Genomic DNA, 19,503 nt, shown 5'->3' on the forward strand with positions numbered 1-19,503 from the left:
GCGGCGCGGAGCCGCGATGTCTCCGGCGGCTGCGGCGGCTGGAGGTGGCGACCGGCGGCGGCCGATAGCGAGCGTCAGGGACGCCCGGGGCCGGGGCTGGGGCTTCGGCGGGCCGGCTGGAGCGGCGCTCTTCGGCCTGTCGCTGCTTGGCCTCGTGCTGTACCTGGTGCCGGCGGCGGCCGCGCTGGCCTGGCTGGCTGTGGGGGCTACCGCGGCCTGGTGGGGACTGAGCCGCGAGCCCCGGGGTTCGCGCGGCTTCTCCTCGCTCGTTCGGAACGCGCGGCGCCAGCGAACACTGCTCGCCTCGCCTCCGGCCAAGTCGGCAGTAAACGGAAACCTCCTAGAACCGCGGACCCTGCTCGAAGGACCCGACCCCGCTGAACTGCTCCTTATGGGTAGTTACCTGGGCAAGCCCGGCCCCCCGCAGCCTGCCCCCGCGCTGGAGGCCAGGGGCCTGCGAGAGAGGCCTGGCCGCCGCCCACCCATCCGCTCCCCGCCGCCCGCTCACCCGGCCCATCGCGTTCGCCACATTCACCCCACTCTCCCCACTCCTCTTCTCCGCTCCCCGAGGACGCCTTCCCGCCGGTAAGATAGGTTGATCTTCCCCAGACCCTCCTTTCTGTCGACTGGCTTTGAATTGAGGACTTGACCTTTAAGTCCGATTTTGTTTTTCATTAAGTCCAAAGTGGGTTCTGTTTCGTTTTGTCCTCCTTAAACACCTTGGTGCATGTTAACCGTCTCCTGCTCCCCTTTAACATTTGGAATGAGATGTGATGTCAAAGCCCAATAAAAGAAATCTTATCAACCGAGCTCAAAGAGGTATTCCCAGGAAACACCTCTGTGATTGATAAAACTTGTTGATAAAGATGTTCAAATTAAAGAAACATTTTCATTTAGTCCCAATAGCTGAGTGATACAAGAGAACACAAAAATTTTGTGAAAATATTAGATTCTTGATAAGTACATTTAGTTGAGAAGAACATTCAGGTGTTAAAAATGTTTGATTTTGGGTGTGTATTACTGATGACTTAGCATAAAAGATTGAAAGATTCTTGAAAAGTTCCTCCCTGCGTGTCCTAACGCACACTTTTCTTCCATTGTAGTTTTACTTATGTTGGCAAGGTTTTCAATTTCCCTCTCAAATTGTTGAAGTCGGTTGTAGGGACACCTGTAAAGCAGCTGCCACTTTCTGCCCTTAGATGGAAAGGGGGAAAGTTGCCATAAAAATACTGTGTTCTGTGTTGCTTAGAAAGAGGTTTAAACTCGGTGGAAAATGTCTGAACTCATGTGGTTCTTTCTTCAGTCATTTAAATTTTCTGACATTCTTTTAAGCTTCTTTGGTTCCATAATGTGTGTCTCATTTTCCACAGGGATTGTGGGACTTTATCAAATCGGTTTGTAATAACACCTCGAAGACGATATCCAATCCAGCAGGCCCAGTATTCCTTTCTGGGGGTACTTCCCACAGTGTGCTGGAATGGTTATCACAAGAAGGCTGTGCTGTCTCCTCGGAATTCCAAAATGGTGTGCAGCCCAGTGACAGTAAGGATTGCTCCTCCTGATGGCAAATTGACTCGTTCTTCAATGTGAGTATAATTGTCAAAAGAATTGACTTCTGTTTGTGTCCACTTCATTCCTCTATGGTGGTTCCTTTGACAAAACAACTATAAAGCAAATAAAAAGGAAGTAGCTGCTTATTTGAATGAGAAATCCCAAATTCTAGTTGAACTGTCTTTTGTTTTTTTGCTTTTTGCCTTAAACTGTAGCTTTAATTGCTAAGGGCAATTTCTCTGAGTGTATAAATCATACTTTTGCTTGTTGATTAGCTTCTGATTTCCACTGACTGAAGTCTGTGCTATGTGGCATGATAATAAAAGTATCTTAACGCAAGCATCTTGTCTTTCGTGGCAGACCAGAGCAGATAATCAACTCAACACTGTCCTCACCATCAAGTAATGCCCCAGACCCATGTGCAAAGGAGACTGTACTGAGTGCCCTCAAAGAGAGGAAGAAGAGGACAGTGGAGGAGGAAGAACAAATATTCACTGACAGCCAGGAAAATAAAAGAAGGTAATAGGCTCAGCAGAGTAGTAAACAGCCCTCCAACGTGGACTTCTGGGATTTATTGAAATATAGATCACTCCCCAAAGAGGTACAGAGGCCAGCTACGCTTTATGAGCCTTAGTAGGGCCCCTTCTTTGGTTTTCATGGAGGAGCTTGGTAACAGAGCTTTTTTTTTTTTTTTTTTTTAAAGATTTTATTTATTTTTTGCCCCCAAAGCCCCAGTAGATAGTTGTATGTCACAGCTGCACATCCTTCTAGTTGCTGTATGTGGGACTCGGCCTCAGGCTGGACAGAGAAGTGGTGCCTCGATGCGCACCCGGGATCCGAACCCGGGCCGCCAGCATCGCAGCGCGTGCACTTAACCACCAAGCCACAGGGCCGGCCCGGTAACAGAGCTTTAATGCTGTTGATTTCCTAAGGCACAGGTTAGCTAAATTTTATAATTTACCTTTTCGGTAAGTACTAGAGGTGAGCCAGCAACTGTTAGCCACATTAGCCTCATACTTTTGATACAAATGTGTTAAATTTTATTTTTGAGAGAATGCTCAAAGTCTTCTCCCACAACCTTGTGTTCAATTATTTGGGTAACCACCAGTTTAAATGTCATAATTATGCTGAAGGGAATGTTCGGCAAAGAAAAGTGAAGATTAGAGTATGGTAGATTCATCAGTAATGAGCATAAAACCAATTTCATTATTTGGTTTTTGATAACTTAATGAAAATGGAGTAAACAATCTGTTTCCTAAGTATGGAAAGAGAGGAGGTTGAAGTCACTAATTAGGATGCAGAACTGCTTGTGGCTTTCCAGGGAGTCAGCTAAGGATTCTACTCATTTTTTAATTCAGCAAATTGAGCAGCCGTTATGTGCCAAAGCCTATTCCAGGTACTGTGGATAGAGCAGTGGACAAGACAGTGTCCTCATAGGACTTGTTTGAGGGAAAGAGACAAAAAAAAAAGATAAAACAAACAAGATAATTCTAGATTATAAGTATATAGAGATAAAAAACAGTGATATAACAGAGGGTAATGAGAAGGGGGTTTCTTTATATAAGGTGGTCGAAGAAGTGCTTTCAGAGGAGACAGTGGACCCCACACTTGAAAAATGTAACCATTGTTCCCGTTACCTAGACCAGATTGTTCATATCCTATAGTTGGCCGTCTTTGATACTGTAGATGACCAAATTAAGTAGGGAAATACTGATCAGTGCAGGTGTGTTTGTGTAACTTAGGAAGATCAGGTGATGATGACTAGAGAGATGATTTACAAGTGAGCAGTTTGAGCTAATGTCGACTAGCTAAGCAGGAGTTGTGGGGGAGAAGAATAACAACTATTCCTGTGTTGTTAGGTTTCTTATATTCTCCAGGGTGGTAATTTTTCTTGACCCTAGTGAGCCTATAACTAAGGATTCTGTATTATCTTTCCCATGATGGGAATAAGCAATAATTATGTCCCATGCATAGACCCTTATATGTGATATGTAAAGTTTTTCCTGAACAGATTTGCCATGTTAACCTCTAGAGCACTATGGAATGTGTGGGTTGGTCCCTAAAGTGTTTTGTTTTTGTTTTTAATTGTGGATGGTAGAGTGTTAAATTTGTGATTGTACTACTTTGGTGAGAAATTAGCAAATAATTGATACACCTGAATAGTTCAAAAAGTCTTGACGTATTTTCATACTTTCCTTATTACCAGGATAATCTTAGAATAAATTTACTTTTCAGAATCTTTGGGATTTGAAGCAACGTTTTTCTTTTCTAGCATGGAACTTATGCTCTATAGAAATAGTAAAAGGTCCCAAGAATATGAGACTATACTTTAGGGAAAAAAAGTCAATTCATTTAATTGAGAGTTTTTTGATTTGTCACAGGCGCCACGATAGCAGTGGGAGTGGACATTCAGCATTTGAGCCCCTGGTGGCCAATGGAGTCCCTGCTTCTTTTGTGCCTAAGTAAGTGAGAATCCGTCTGGATGAGACAGAGACTGTTTGGAAAAAGGGCATTATCAGAGTTATTGACCTGTAGATTTTCCTCTTTGCTTTTTGCATTGTTATTAGTTCAGGTTCAAAGCTTTGAAATCAGAGAGGAACATTTTCAGTAATTTGCCACAATAACTGTCTTCTAATTCCTTTTACTATTTTTTCATTAATATGGATAAAATATACTAAGGCTAAGAGGATTTGTAAATATATTTAATAACCAAGTATATAAACAGAAAGATCACAGGGTTTGTGCAATGGATAAAATGCAACAATATGAAATTTAAGATAAACGTTAAGTTTCTACAGTTGAGGAAGAATTGGATGGGAGGGAAAGTGGCTCAGAAATATGTATGAAAAGACTTCGGGTAAATTATATGCTTAATTTGAGTCAGCAGTATGATATGGCTGCCAAAACAGCTAAGGTGCTCCTAGTCTGTGCATAGAAGAACAAAGACTAGAATGAGGCAGGTAAGTGGTAGTCTTGCTTTCCTTGGTTCTCTCAGATTGTCCGTGCGATGTTGTGTTTGGTTCAGTGTGCTACGCTATAAGAGAGGATGTACACAAACTGAAATTCATTTTGAGTGAAGCAGCTGTGATGTTAAGGGGGAGTGGTGGTGGGTGAGGGAGTTTTGAAGGTATAGCTGTAAGTACTAGCCCAGAGGAGAAAAATCTCAAGGGAATAACGAAGTGAGGGAGGGAAGGATAATGGTCTCCAAAAACTGAAGGACTGTCACATGAAAGACGGAAAACAGCTTGCTCCATTGGGCTCCAAGTAGGATCCATGGGTGAAAGTTAGAGGAAATACGTTTTCATCCAGCGTAAGAATAAAGTGGTCCATGGTTGACATTCATCACTCTAGGAGATAGTGAGTTGTCTACATTTTAACAGAGGTTGGATGACTATTCTACAGGAAAGATGTAGAGGGAGTTTCTGTTTCAGTTGATACATTTTGACATGTGTAATACAGCTGTGAAACCATTGCCACAGATAATATAACCATCACCTCCAAAAGTTGCCCCCTGCCCCTTAGTAGTACCTCCTTGCAATCCTGCTACCATCCCCCGGCATTCACTGATTTGCTTTCTGTCACTGTAGATTAGTGTGAATTTTCTAGAATATTATGTAAGTGGAATCATACTTTTAATCTTTAAAATATTTGGCCTTCCCTTCCTGACTTTGGTCGGATATATTTAGCCAAATTGTTAACAATAAAATTAGGAGCATTATGCTTTTTTATTAAGTTTATTTAAGAAAGATTTTGTGACCATGGATGAAGCCTTAAAAGAATGTTGCCTTCAATAGCACATCTAACTATTATTTCCCTTTTATTAGGCCTGGGTCTCTGAAGAGAGGTCTCAATTCCCAGAGCTCAGATGACCACTTGAATAAGAGATCCCGCACCTCTTCTGTGAGCTCCTTGACAAGCACGTACACAGGTGGCATCCCCAGTTCTAGCCGCAATGCCATTACCAGTTCTTATAGCTCTACTCGAGGTTTCTCCCAGGTATGTTCATCTTGTGGGATGGGAGAAATGTGTTCCCAGCATTCATTAATTCATTAGCCAGTGTTTACTAACTGCCTTCTATCTGTCAGATGTTGGGATTACCTCTAAGCTAACAGAAGATACAAACTCTTGAATGATAACTGTAAACAGATGGAATGGAATAGAAAGCCCAGGAAGTAAACCAGTGCATTTGTGGAAACCTGATACAAGACAGAGCCGTTATTGCAGATAAATGGACACAGGATGAATAATTCAATAAATGGTATTAATTTGATTGAAAAGGTAGATCGAGTTTGGATTGCATAGGGTCATAAAAGAAATTCATCCTATAGGCATCGAGAATTAGTGAAAGTTTTCTAAATAAGAAGTGATCGTAACTTGTTTTTAGAAAGAGGATGTGGTATAGCATAAGGAGCAGAGCAAGCTTTGCTACCAGACAGACTTGGGTTCAACTCTTGGCTCTGACACTTAGTAGCTATAGGGCCTTGGGCAGGTATATCACTTAAACTCTTTTTCTCATCTCTAAAAGATTGTTGTAAAGATTGAAGGTAATGTTTGAAAAGTACCCATTACAATGCTTGTCAGTAAGTGGGTACCCAATATATAGTAGCTAGAAAAAATAAAGCAGGTGTGGAGGAAGATTTTTGAGGGGAGAAAAATTTTGAGATAAATTAAGCAATCCAGAAGGCTTTTACAGTAATATGAATGAAAGATGAAGGCCTAAGCCAGAGCAGTTGTGGAAATGAAAAGAAGAGGATAAAAATAATAACCTTTACCTTGAGCACTTATTCTATGCTAGGCCCTATCCTGAGCACTTTGCATGCATTTCCTTATTTAATCATCACAACAGGCCTATTAAGTACATACTCATTACCCTATTTTTAAAATCTTTTTATTATGTCAAATTTCAAATGTACGTAAAAGAAAAGAAAATATCATAGTGAACTTCCATTAAGCTTCAATAGTTAACAGCAGTTTGTTAGTCCTGGTCCATCAGTGTCATCCGATCCCCCCCCAACCCCCCCGCCCCTGTTTGTTTTTGCTCTTCTGTGTTTTTGGTTTTGCTTTTTCCGTCCCCAAAGCCCCATACATAGTTGTATATTCTAGTTGTAGGTCCTTCTAGTTTTTCTATGTGAGCTGCCACCACAGCATGGCAACTGACAGATGAAGGGTGTGGTTCCGTGCCTGGGAACTGAACCCCGGGCCACCCAAGCAGAGTGCGCTGAACTTGAACTACTAAGCCATCAGGGCTGGCTGATTGCTCTTGTGTTTTAAAGTAAATTGCAAACATGTCATTTCACCTATAGATACTTCAGCGTATTTTTAAACTTTTTTTTTAACATTAATAACCACAATATGATTCCTCTTAGACAGTAATAATTCTTTAATATTAGTTAATATCACTCCATGTTCAAATTGCCCTTATTACCCCAAACTGTATTATTGCAGTTACTTTGTTTGAATCAGGGACCACAAATCAATTCATTACATTTGGTTCTTTTGTCTCTTAGGATCTTTTAATCTGTAATACCACTACTTTTCTTTTTTTCATGCTTTTGAAAAAACTGGATCATTTTGTTCTGTAGAATTTCCCACATTCTGGATTTAGTTTGCATCATCATTGTGTCGTTGTAACATGTGCTCTACCCCCTGTTTTCTCTGTAAATGGGTAGTTGGATCCTGAGGCTTGGTTAGACTCAGGGTCACTTATTTTGGCAGAATATTCTAGAGGTGGTGCTGTGTACTTCATGTCACACCACATCAGGAGCACGTGATATCTGGTCGCCTCCCTTTTGTAAAGTTAATATTGATCACAGGGTTCAGGTGTTGTCCATCTGATCCCTTCATTTTAATTTTCTTGTGAGCTTTTCATCTAATGATTTTAGCAGCCATTTATCATCTTTGCCTAGGTCCATTGTTTTATTAAGTTGCAAAATGGTGATATTTTAATTCTGTCGTTCGGTTTGCATTTATTAACAGAAATTCTATATGGAAGAACATGCCCTGCCTATGGGAATGACAGGATAATAAGAAAGCATTGATACCATAGCTAACTCTAAAGGTGGCCAGTAAAGTATTTGCTTTGTTATTTATGAATTTCTGAACTTTTATGAAGTTCAGGAGCTTCTATACACTGTAGTTATTGTTTTTGATGTGCAAACTTTTCCAGCTTTGGCCAGTGGGAGCCCTTTAAAATTAGCTCCTGTATCCTTTTGTTTAGACCCCAGTAGTCGTTGATAGACAGCTTCATTGCTTTTTTGCCCCCCCGCCACCCAAAACTCCATCTTGTACATTTCCAGCCCAGACTGAGGTTGGGTATTTCTTCAAATAGCCTTGGTTTCTTTCAGTTGGAAATGATATTTAAAGACTACAAGCTGGATTCTAGGAGAGTTAAGATATACATATCCTCTAGAAAGAGGACTCTAAATCATTAGTTCATATTGATATTTCAAATTCACATTTAGGATTACAGAATTTTTTACATAATTTCTTTGATTTTATATTTTTATGTATTCTTATGCAAAAAAGTGTTGGTTCATACTTATTTGCTTGATCCTGGTATACACAATTTCAAAATAACAGTATCAGTGTCATTATTAACGGTAAGACTTATGAAATCAGCTTAAGAATTATTTGTGATTCATTTTGTCATTAGTAGATATCACTCTATGGATACTGAGGATGTATAATCAGAATGTGTGTTTTAAAGTAACGTGAATTAATTGTTCTCAGTTGTTCACACCACCAACTTGATGTACAATGAGGTTCATTTGTTCAGTAGATTTCAACGTTTTAGGGATTTCTATGTTTTTCTTTTTGATATAGTTTGTTTTCAATTATGTAAAATACTTAAATTGTTCCAAAGAACATGTAATAAAACAAGATATACTCGGAGAAGTCAAATTTCATCTCTCCTCTCCACATTGTTCCTGTCCTCTCCATTTTTATTTTTATTATGCTTCAATTTTTTTCCAAAACTATATGCAAATCAGTGTCTACCTGTAAATCTCCACCTTCTAACGTCTCAGGTAGTAATACATACAAGTTTGAGCCTTGCTTTTTTCACTTACTGTATACTAGAGGTCACTCCATAGCAGTATATGTAGAAATTCATCCTTTTTTTTTTTTTAATTTACAACTGCCTAATTACTCTCATCCTCTGTTGGTAAACGGTGGATTGTTTCAATCTTTAGCTATTACAAATAGTGCTACAGATAATACTTTAGTTCATATGTCATTTCATATTTTGGCCATTATACTTCTGGGATAGATTCCTAGAAAATAGATTCCCAGATCAAAAATTAAATGCATGGGCTGGCCTGGTGGCGCAAGTGGTTAAGTGCACACGCTCTGCTGTGGTGGCCCAGGGTTCGCCGGTTCGGATCCCGGGTGCACACTGATGCACCACTTGGCAAGCCATGCTGTGGTGGCGTCCCATATAAAGTGGAGGAAGATGGACACAGATGTTAGCCCAGGGCCAGTCTTCCTCAGCAAAAAAAAAGAGGATTGGCAGATGTTAGCACAGGGCTGATCTTCCTCACACATACAAAAAATTAAATGCACGTGTAATTTCACTAGATATTGTTAAATTCCCCTCAGAGTATGTACCATTTAGCGTTCCCATCAGCATACTTTGACAGTGACTTTTTCTCCACTGTCTCACCAACAGATGAAGTTGTCATAGCTTTGGGTTTTTATCAGTTTGACAGGTGAGGAATCGTATTTATTTTGTGTTTCTTGAGTGAGGTGGAGCAGCATTTCACATATTAGAGAAACATATTCCAAGTGAACTAAAGATTTAAGTGTAAAATAGAAACCATAAAAGTGTTTGTGAAAACAGGCTTCTCATGCCTTGCTGGTGGGAGTGTGAGTTGGTACAGTCCTCTAGAGGGCAGCATGGCAGTAATTACCCACATTCAAGATGCATGTGCCCTTTGATCCAGCAGGTTTGCTTTTAGGAATTAATCCTACACATATACGCATACACTCAAAGACGTATACAAGGAAGGATGTTGACTGTAGCATTATTTTAATAGCAGAAGCTTGGAAACAATGTAAATGTACCTTTTCAGGAGGCTGGTTGCATAACTAACTTACACTAGTTCGTAAGTTGAAATACTATGTAACTATTGAAAAGAATAAGGCAGCTTAATGGGCGCTGATGTAAATGATCTGAAAAATATGTTATATAAAAAAAGCAAGGTGCAGGGGGCCGGGCCCGTGGCTTAGCCATTAAGTTAAGTGCGCGTGCTCCACTATTGGCGGCCCGGGTTCGGATCTGGGTGGGCACCAATGCACTGCTTGTCCGGCCATGCTGAGGTGGCGTCCCACATACAGCAACTAGAAGGGTGTGCAACTATGACATACAGCTATATACTGGGGCTTTGGGGAGAAAAAGGGGAAAAAAAGGAGGAGGATTGGCAATAGGTGTTAGCTCAGGGCTGATCTGCCTCACACACACACAAAAAAGCAAGGTGCACTGTGTATAGTGTTCTCTGTTATTTGTGCTGCTGGTTTCTTTAATCTTTTAGTGTGCATGGAATAATTCTGACAGGATATATTAAAAACTGGTATTGAGATAGGAAGGAAACTTAATTTTGACTGTATGCTCTACTTGTTGGAATTTGTAACATGTGTACATGTGTATTACCTTTGCTGGTTTCAGAAATTTTTAAGTATAGATAACTGTTAAGTAAATAGTAAAATTCCCCTGTTCTGGCTATCCCAGTCTCCATCCCGTAGGTACCTATTGTTAACATTCCTACTGTGTGCAAACATAATACAGAGAATTTTTGGACTGTTTTACACAAATGGGATCATAGCATATGTGCTTTTTTTGCATCTTTTTTTATCATTATATATTGCATAACATTCCATGTCGTGTAACCTGTCTTGTTTTTAATGGCTTTTTTTTTATTGGAGTATAATGTGCAAAAAAACAAATATGTGTACAAAACTCCATGAAACCACCAACCAGGTCCAGTAATAAATCATTTTCAACACCCAAAAGCCCCTCTCATACCCACTCCCAATCACTACTCCTTCCTCCTGAATATTAGCACCATATAGTTTTCCCTGTTTTTGAACTTTATATAAATGGAAACATAGAATACGCTTTCTTTTGAGCTTGGCTTCTTTCGCTCAACGTTTTCCTTGTGAGATTCATCCATGTCGTTGAATGTAGCAGTAGGTCTTTCTTTTTCATTGCTGTATAATGAATATACCACAGTTAATTTATCCATTCTACCATTGGACATTTGGGTTTCCATTTTGGAGCTATTAAGCATCATGCTGCTGTGGACATTCTTGTATAAGTCTTTTGATGCACATACATAAAGTATGTGTATGTTCAATTTTAGTAGATGTTGAACAATTTTTTAAAGTGATGTTTCAGCTGATACTCCTAGCAGTGCAGTATAAGATTTTGTTCCTGTGGTTACACATCCTCACTAACACTTATTTTAGCGTTGCTAGTCTCTTTAATTACCCATTCCTGTGGGTGTGAAGTAGTATTTCACTGCTGTTTTAATTTGCATTTCCCTGATTACTAACGAAAACAAAATATGAACTGTTCATTGGCCATTTATATATCATTTTTTATGAAATGCCTGTTCAAGTTTCTTGGCTCTTTTCTATTAGATTGTCTGTCTTTTTCTTACTGATTTATATAAGTTCTTTATATATTCCAGATACAAGATCTCTGTGAATTATATGTGTTGCAACAAATAAGTGTCCTACTCTCTGGCTCACCATTTCACACTCTTTCAGTCTTTTCCCTTATGGTTAGTATATTTTGTATACTGTTTAGGAAACTTTTGCCTACCTAAAGTCATGATGATATTCTCTTATGCTACCTTCTAGAAGCTGTATTATTTTTCCTTTCACATTTAGATCTATAATCCACTTGAAATTGATTTTTGTGTATGATGTGAGGTAGGGATCAAAATTAGTGTTTTTCCATGTAAATATCCATTTTACTTAGCAACATTTATTGAAAGGACCATTCTTTCCTATTGCTCTGCTGCACTGCCTTTGTCATAATTTAAGTGTCCATATATATGTGGATCAATTTCTAGATTCTGTTCTGTTCCCTTGGTCTATTTTTCTACCCTTGTGCCCATCTGTTTTTTCACCTTGTGCCACACAGTCTTTAAGTTTTGATATCTAGTAGAATTAAGTCATCTAACTTTCTCATTTCTCTCATTCCTCTTCAGAGTTGTCTTGGATCTTGGCCCTTTGCATTTCTATATAATTTTAGAATCAGCTTGTCAATTTCCACCAAAAAAAAAAAAACAAACCTTGCTGAGATATTGATTGGCATTGCCTTTAATCTACCAGTTATTTTGGAGAGAATTGACATTTTTACAATACTGAATCTTCCAATCCATCAACATGGTATATCCTTTATTTACATCATTTTGAACTTTTATGTAAAGTGGTTTTACATATCTTTCGTTAAATTTATTCCTAGGTGTATGTTTTTGATGCTATGATAAATAATATATTAAAATTTTGTTGCTGATGTATAGAAATACAACTGATTTTTGTATTTGGAAAATTTGCTAAATTCTGAATATTCATCTGTATATTCTTTAGGATTTTTGTATGTACATCATGTTGTCTACAATAATGACAGTTTTTTGTCCCTTACTTTGCAATCCTTATATTGTTTGTTTATGCCTTATTGCACTTGGCCAAGACCTCTAGTACAATAAAGTAGACCTCAATCCTTGAATAGAAGTGATAGGAGACATCCTTGTCTTGTTTTTCCTGATCTCAGAGGGAGCATTTTCCATGTTTTGTGTTACATATGACATTTGATGTAGATTTTTTGTAGATACCCTTTATTGGATTAAGGAGGTTGCTTTTCCAAGGTTATATTGCCAAAAAAACAATTTTAGAAGCCACTCTATTATATGTTTTTCTGTTTCTTTAATTTCTGCCCATATAGATATTATTTCCTTATTTTTTTTCATGTTTCATTTTCTAGGATTTCTTTCTGATTTTTTAATATGGATTCTTAGATCACCTTTTTTTGTTTGTTTTTCAGTCTTTTCTCTTTTCTAATATATGCATTTAAGGTTATACATTTCCTGTAAATTCAACTTTAGCTGCATGCCACTAGTTTTGAAATAGAAGTATTTTTCATTTTCATTCAGTTCAAAATATTTTCTAATTTCCGTTGTGATTTCTTTGACCTCGTGGGTTACTTAGAATACCATTGCTTGATTTCTAAACAGTTGGGAATTTTCTAGTTATCTTTTTGTTACTTTTTTTTAGCTTGATTCCACTAGGTCAGAGGATATACTCAAATCAATCCTTAAAATGTTTTGAGATTTGCTTTATGGCCAAGCACATGTTTAGTTTCGGTAAATGTTCCATCTTCACTTGAAAAGAAATTTTATGATGAAGTGCTCAGCTGTGGTTTATCTTCCTTGGAGTTTGTTGTGTGGCTTGATGTCTTTTGACAGTTTTGGAAAACTCTCAGTCATTCTCTCTTCAGATATTGTTCTGCCCTGTTTTCTCTCCTGTCTCTAGTATTCCAGGACACGTTAGCCCTTTTCATTGTGTCCCATGTTTGTCTCTTTTTGTGTTTTCCATCATTTTGTCTCCCCCAACATCAGTTCTTCTGTTTTCTAGTTTACTAATTTTCTTCAGCTTTGTGGCATCTGCCATTTAACCCATCTATTGCATTCTTAATTTCAGTTATTGTATTCTTTTTTTAGTTACCATTTGTCTGCCAGGATTCTCCATATTGTCATTTAATTCTTAAACAGTTACTCTGAAGTCTTGTTCAGTGACTCCAGTATTTGACTCTTCTGTGGTCTGTTTCTGGTGTCTGCTTTTTTTCTCTTGGTTATTGATTAAATCAATCATTATCTTTGTATATGCTTGATTTTGTTGTCATTTTGTTTCTCGTTTTCTGTCAGACATTGAAAAAACCTGTCATGAGGACTTGAAACTGCCTGATGGTGTCTTCCTCCAGGGAAGGTGCTTTCGCCTCTAGCAAGCAGCTAGGACAGGAGCAGGTGACCTCTGTCCTGTTGGAACTGACATGATTCTGTGTTGGTTGTCGGTTCTTGTGAGGGCTGGTTTATTTCTGATTGGCCCTGCATCCTAGTATGTAGCCTTTGGGATCCCAACCAAAAGCCTGAAGCGTTTATTAGGGCCCCTCTACTTTGGAAAGCTCTGAATTCCAGTTTTTGTCTTTCCAGCCTTAAGAGACTGCCGAAGCTTTTCTTAGCCTCTCAGCTGCAGCTTTTACTTTTGGAATTGGCAATCACCCTGAGGGAAAAAGTCGGCATGAATGTGGGGCTCACCTCTTGGCTCCTCTTCCCTGTCTTGTTTCCACAAGGTCTCACCACCTTGGTAGCTCTTCCGTACCATCATACCTTCAAACAGATGTATTTCATATTTTCTTCAGCATTTTCTTCTTGTCCTCAGCAGGAGGAGGGTTGGTCTAAAACAACATAATCAGCCATTGTCTGAAACATGGTCAGATTTTGTTTTAAGCACCCTCCCTCTCAGTAGAGCCTGTGACCTGCTGCAAGAAATACACACACTGACACTAATACTAATGTGCAGTCTATTGTAAGTAGTTACCAGTCCCCTATTGATGTGTGATATTTGAGTATATGATAAATTCTCAGAAGTAAGTCTTAGGGAGACTAAAGTAATATGAAAATTCTTTATGTTAAAGCTTTTCTTTGAAAGAAATGTGTACTGAACTAGTGAATATCCCCAGTAACCAATATAGATGACAGCTCTCATATTTGGTGCAAGTGATGGTATAGATATTTGACTTAATTGTATTTTTCCAGAGGAACACTAGTAAACACCCAAAACAACAGCTGTTCAAACTAGAAGTTCTAGCTTTGATGTTATAAAATCATTGCAAATGTTAGACTGGTACCAATTATAGAAAGTGAACTCTCCTCTGACCTCTTTGTACATGGCATGATACCTCCATGTGTCTTATAAGACTTGTCGTTTTCCAAAGTAGGAATATTTACCCTGGACTTCATAACTTCAAACCCCTAGCTTGCATTTGTGACCTTGTCTCTTACTATTCCTTTGTATATACCCTATATTTAAGCCAAACCAGAAAAGTTATTATCTTCTAAGAGCACCTAATACTTCCCTGCTTCCTTCTCTTTCCTTGTTCTGTTCTCCATCTGGAATGATGCGTCCATCCCACTGCAAGCCTGTAAAGTTTGTCTTCAGGTGTTTTTTGGCACATCATGAAGGGCCATCTCACATGTCACCTTCGTCCTTTATTGATTCTTCTAACCAAACTCTGCATAATCTCTTTCTTCTTGGGCTCCTTTTTAGAGACCTCTTTTATCTTTTGGCTGTTATAGTCAGTTTGTGTACTGTCCTGTTTCTTTTCCAGATTGTAAACTTCTTGATGTTGGGAGTGGTCTTGCTTATCTTTGCATTCTGTGTAAAGTATAAGGGTGTAGTACCTTTATGAAGTAGGAACTCAACGAAAATTGAATTAGGATGCAGAACTAAATTGACTGTTAGACGCATAGACTATTTCTTTTTATGATTTGCCTTGTAGTCTTTGCCCACTTTTCATTTGATATGTTCATTATATTTATATGGAATTGTAAGACTTCCATTTTTACACGTTAAGGATATTAACTCATGACTTTAATTAAAAATATTTGCCTTTCAATTTTATTTATGGTTTTGTTTTTTTAGGGAGTTTGTTTCCTGCCCACATAGATTTCATTTCTATTTTATGGAAACATTAGTGTGGTTAAAAATTCAAATGGTACAAAGGGTGTACAGTAAAGTCTCCTTCCCATGTGGCAATATTTTTATATGGAGAGATTCTTATTTTTTATGTAACAGTCTGTCAGTTTTCTTTCTTTTGTTTCTGGAATAGAAAGTCTTTTCCCTACCCCAAGTTATTTAACAATTCATCTATTTTTTTATGGTTCTTTTGTTTGTTAGACTTCTTACATGTAAATCTTTATTATACCTGGATTGTGTGTGTATGTACAGTTCTGTGAAGTAGAGATAAAATATTTTTCCCCCCAATTGTTGAACCAGGTTGTCCTCAACCCTGCTAAACATCAGAATCACCTTTGGCACTTCATTAAAAATGTAAGGTGTAAAAGCATTTGTTTTTTTCAAATATCTGTTCTTTCTTATTCTTTACCTGAGAATAACATAAAAAACAGTTACTGATTCAGCATTTTTCTCAAGGTCATTCTGAACCTTGAGTTTTCTGATATTAGTCTTATAGAACTGTTCCACTATCTTACCACTTGTCTTTGATTTTAAATCTCTCTTTTCCTCTTTTGAACTTTTATTAAGCATTGTTGTCTCCTTGTTTGTGCTTATATGATACAACTGTTACTGAGTTAGAAATCACTAGAAGCTTCTTAGTAGGAAAAATGTCCACAGTGATACTTTAGTATCTCTGTAATTAGGCTAAAGACTTAATGAAACTATTTGTAGAGTGCTTACTCTTTGTCAGTTACTTTGCTGCTAGGCCAGTTTGAAGGAGGAGGAGATGAAAACAGACCATCTTTGCTATCAAGGGACTCGGCCTGGTAGAAGAGACAGATATATAGATAATTATCATATAACAGTAAATACCATAGATGTTGCAAAAGTCATAAATGTCATGATAGCATATTTTTTAAAATAAAGTTAATAAAGTAAAACTGAAAATTTAATGAAAGCAAGACTAAATTAGATTACTGGCTTATGTTCACTGGAACAGTTTCTTAATTTACTTTATTTCCATAGGCAATATAGAGTAAACTTGCCTGCATCATAGCTCTAAACCATTATGAATGTAATATTCCACTTTTTAATATATGCAAAAAGTACATTGATTCCTTCTACATTTATTAGTTAGCATTCCATTTCTGTTTCAGACTTCTGTTTCCCATAGCTAATTCTGGGAGTTGACTTTCTTGTCAGGAGCCTTTCTTCACGAAGAAAGATTTTTTAATCACTTTTTTAGTCTCCTTTTGGAGACATTATATGCAGTGATGAATAGAACCACAAAATTATATTGAAGGTTGAATGCTGAACTATCAAAACTAGGGCCAGTCATGTTACTTTTGTTTAACTTTTAGCTATGGAAGAGAAGTGGTCCCAGTTCATCACCCTTCTCAAGCCCAGCCTCATCCCGCTCCCAGACACCAGAGAGGCCAGCAAAGAAAATAAGGTAATCAGTTATGATTTGCTGTGTGGATTAATGAGAGGTCAGGAAAGGAGGGACATTTACTTGCCTCTTAGCCTTTCTGCAACTCTGATTTGGAGAAGGCAAGAAATTTACTTCTAGAAGGACAGTGAAGTACCAACCTGAGTTGCTGTCATCTCTTATAGTTCTTACGTCCTAGCTGTAAGGACCTCTGGCTCTTTTCCCCCTACTGCAGTGTGAGTGATTGGGGTGTAAGCATAGAGGCCACACAGAATAGACTGAACAGAGTGAAGAACGTCAGCAGGCAGTAGACTTCATGTTCTTGAGTCCAGCTGACCCTTTAGGTACCTACAGAAAACTAGAATGCCACTCTTAGGGATCAGATTTGTGACTAGAACTCTCAGCAACTTGGCAGGTTGTAAGTAAGGTTTTGAAGATGGTTATTTTGTGCTTGTTTCAAAACAAAGATTTTATTGAGGCTTCCATGAACTGCCTCCCTTCATTTCTGTAGGAATTTTCTTTTGACTTTTTAGTTTTGTCCTGGCATACTGAGATCTTAAATCATGGTTGTTCTGGACTTTGGCCAGTTGGTAGTTAGGAGGGTATGAGAAGTTATCGAGTACTTTTTGTCAGAAAGTCATTCTAAACTTAATTCTGCCTTTTCCTCCTACAGAGAAGAGGAGCTTTCTCATCATTCTAGTTCTTCGACTCCATTGGTAACAGACAAGGAGTCCCAGGGAGAAAAGGGTGAGTTGATAAATGCACAGGAGTGGCTCATGGTGGTGGTCTAAGTATTGATGCAGGATGTATAGAGTACTGCCTATTTGAAAACACGCATTGAGCATTGCTGTGTGTAAGGCCTGGTAGATACAGAGGTAGAAGTTCCTGTCCTTTAGAGGTTTATAGTCTGGTAAGGGAGAAAGGTGACACAGAAAATACAGTAAAACCCAGGATAACTGTGGGGTAGGAATAAGCTTAGGTTGGGATATCTGTGAGCAATCCAGGTAGTTATTGTCCAGTAAGCAGTTATATACATGCATTTGGAGCAATTTTCTCTTTATATTCTTTTTTTTTTTTTTTGTGAGGAAGATCAGCCCTGAGCTAACATCCATGCCAATCCTCCTCTTTGTTGCTGAGGAAGACCGGCTCTGAGCTAACATTTATTGCCAATCCTCCTCCTTTTTTTTCCCCCTTTTTCTCCCCAAAGCCCCAGTAGATAGTTATGTGTCATAGTTGCACATCCTTCTAGTTGCTGTATGTGGGACGCTGCCTCAGTATGGCCAGACAAGCAGTGTGTCAGTGCGCGTCCAGATCCAAACCCAGGCCGCCAGTAGCGGAGTGCGCGCACTTAACCACTAAGCCACAGGGCCGGCCCCTATATTCTCTTGACTATTCGAATAATCTTGCAAAAAACATCCAAGAGCCCACACCATGGAAGATAGAGTCTTTCAGAGATACTCAGGGAAAATTCAACGTTAACAACCAGGTGGATAGACAAACCTGTCTATTTCTGGAAGAGAGGAAGAAGAAAACAAGTCTGTGTTTCTTTCTTTAGTTGCAGATGCAGCCACATGGAAGAAACAAAACTCGTGGAGCTCCCCATCTACACTTGGCAGCTCTGGACAACGTAAACGGAAGATTCAGCTGCTGCCCTCCAGACGAGGGGACCAGCTGACCTTGGTATGGTCTTATCTACCCCTGCCCAACCCAGCTTAGTTTTTAGCTCCCAGCTTAGCTCGCCTGAGTCTTCAGAGGGCTACATACAGGTTTGTTCTAGTTTCTTCTGATTGACTTGACTTCTTTCTCTGTTTGGTAGCCTCCACCTCCCCAGCTTGGTTATTCAATCACTGCTGAAGATCTAGACTTGGAAAAGAAAGCTTCGTTACAATGGTTTAACAAGGTCTTGGAGGATAAGACTGGTAAGGAATATAGATGAGTTTCATACTCCAGAGAGGGTTTTCCTTTGGTCTTTCTCATCTGAGAAATCCATTTGGGTCCTTGGTAGAATTGGGAGAACAATGAGCATGGACATTGAGGGGAAGCATTTCTAAATGAGTTATACTGAGACCTGAGCAGCCTCGTGCTCTGTGATAACGCCACTGGAAAGAATTCCCAAACAGTGGAGGACAATTTAATCTTTTCTTTTTTCCTTAGACGCTGCCTCAAACTCTGTCACTGAGAGCCCACCTACCACTCAGCCTTCTTTTCCTTTTACCCTGCCTGCTTCTGGGACTGCTTCCTCCCCAACCTCCCTCCCAGCCCCAAGCACTAACCCACTATTGGAGAGCTTGAAGAAGATGCAGAATTCCCCAGGCCTACCATCCTTCCCAGGTTAGTTGGAGAGCTTCCTGTGGAGCATATAATGACATCAACCTTTGTTTAGGTTGAAGTAAAAGCATCATGCCTGTCAGTCACTGGAAATTGTTGTAAGGGTAGAACCTACTCTGGCTTACCAAACCTGAGCTGGTGCAAGCCTGAGAGCTTCAGAATTCTCTAATCAGGAAACTGTAGGGAAGGGAGGCTGCCACACTTAAAGCTTGAGAAGGCAGCATAGTTGTGGTAGTCAGTGGCTCTTGATTTAAAATGCAATTCCTTAGCTGCTCTGAGCCTAAAATGAGAATACTGCTGACCTCATGAGGTATCTCTGAAATGTAAGTGAGATCACATGGTTAACATGTCTTGTCACATGCTTGTTAGACCACAGGCACAAGATAATATTAATTACTTTTGCCTCCAGGTTTCCAAGGGTCTGTTGATTGTTCCATGCCTTATGGCCTTGCATATGT

General features: G+C 39.1%; 1 protein-coding gene across 2 annotated transcripts in view; it reads left to right on the forward strand.

Moving 5' to 3' along the window:
- Positions 1–19,503, forward strand: part of POM121C (POM121 transmembrane nucleoporin C) — a 26,585-nt gene continuing 7,082 nt past the window's right edge. Inside the window, exons 1-11 of one of the 2 annotated variants that reach the window (XM_087417723.1) lie at positions 1–585; positions 1,371–1,586; positions 1,912–2,070; positions 3,933–4,013; positions 5,376–5,547; positions 15,610–15,663; positions 16,650–16,741; positions 17,391–17,464; positions 18,273–18,397; positions 18,534–18,636; positions 18,872–19,048. In XM_087417723.1, coding sequence (XP_087273849.1) covers positions 17–585; positions 1,371–1,586; positions 1,912–2,070; positions 3,933–4,013; positions 5,376–5,547; positions 15,610–15,663; positions 16,650–16,741; positions 17,391–17,464; positions 18,273–18,397; positions 18,534–18,636; positions 18,872–19,048 — 1,822 coding nt within the window. In that variant the 5' untranslated portion in view covers positions 1–16. The remainder of the gene's footprint in view (positions 586–1,370; positions 1,587–1,911; positions 2,071–3,932; positions 4,014–5,375; positions 5,548–15,609; positions 15,664–16,649; positions 16,742–17,390; positions 17,465–18,272; positions 18,398–18,533; positions 18,637–18,871; positions 19,049–19,503) is intronic. The other variant, XM_004442124.3, reaches the window with a different exon arrangement.

Source organism: Ceratotherium simum, chromosome 26, assembly GCF_057802395.1.
Source record: "Ceratotherium simum simum isolate JZ-2026a chromosome 26, ASM5780239v1, whole genome shotgun sequence".
Taxonomy (NCBI): domain Eukaryota; kingdom Metazoa; phylum Chordata; class Mammalia; order Perissodactyla; family Rhinocerotidae; genus Ceratotherium; species Ceratotherium simum.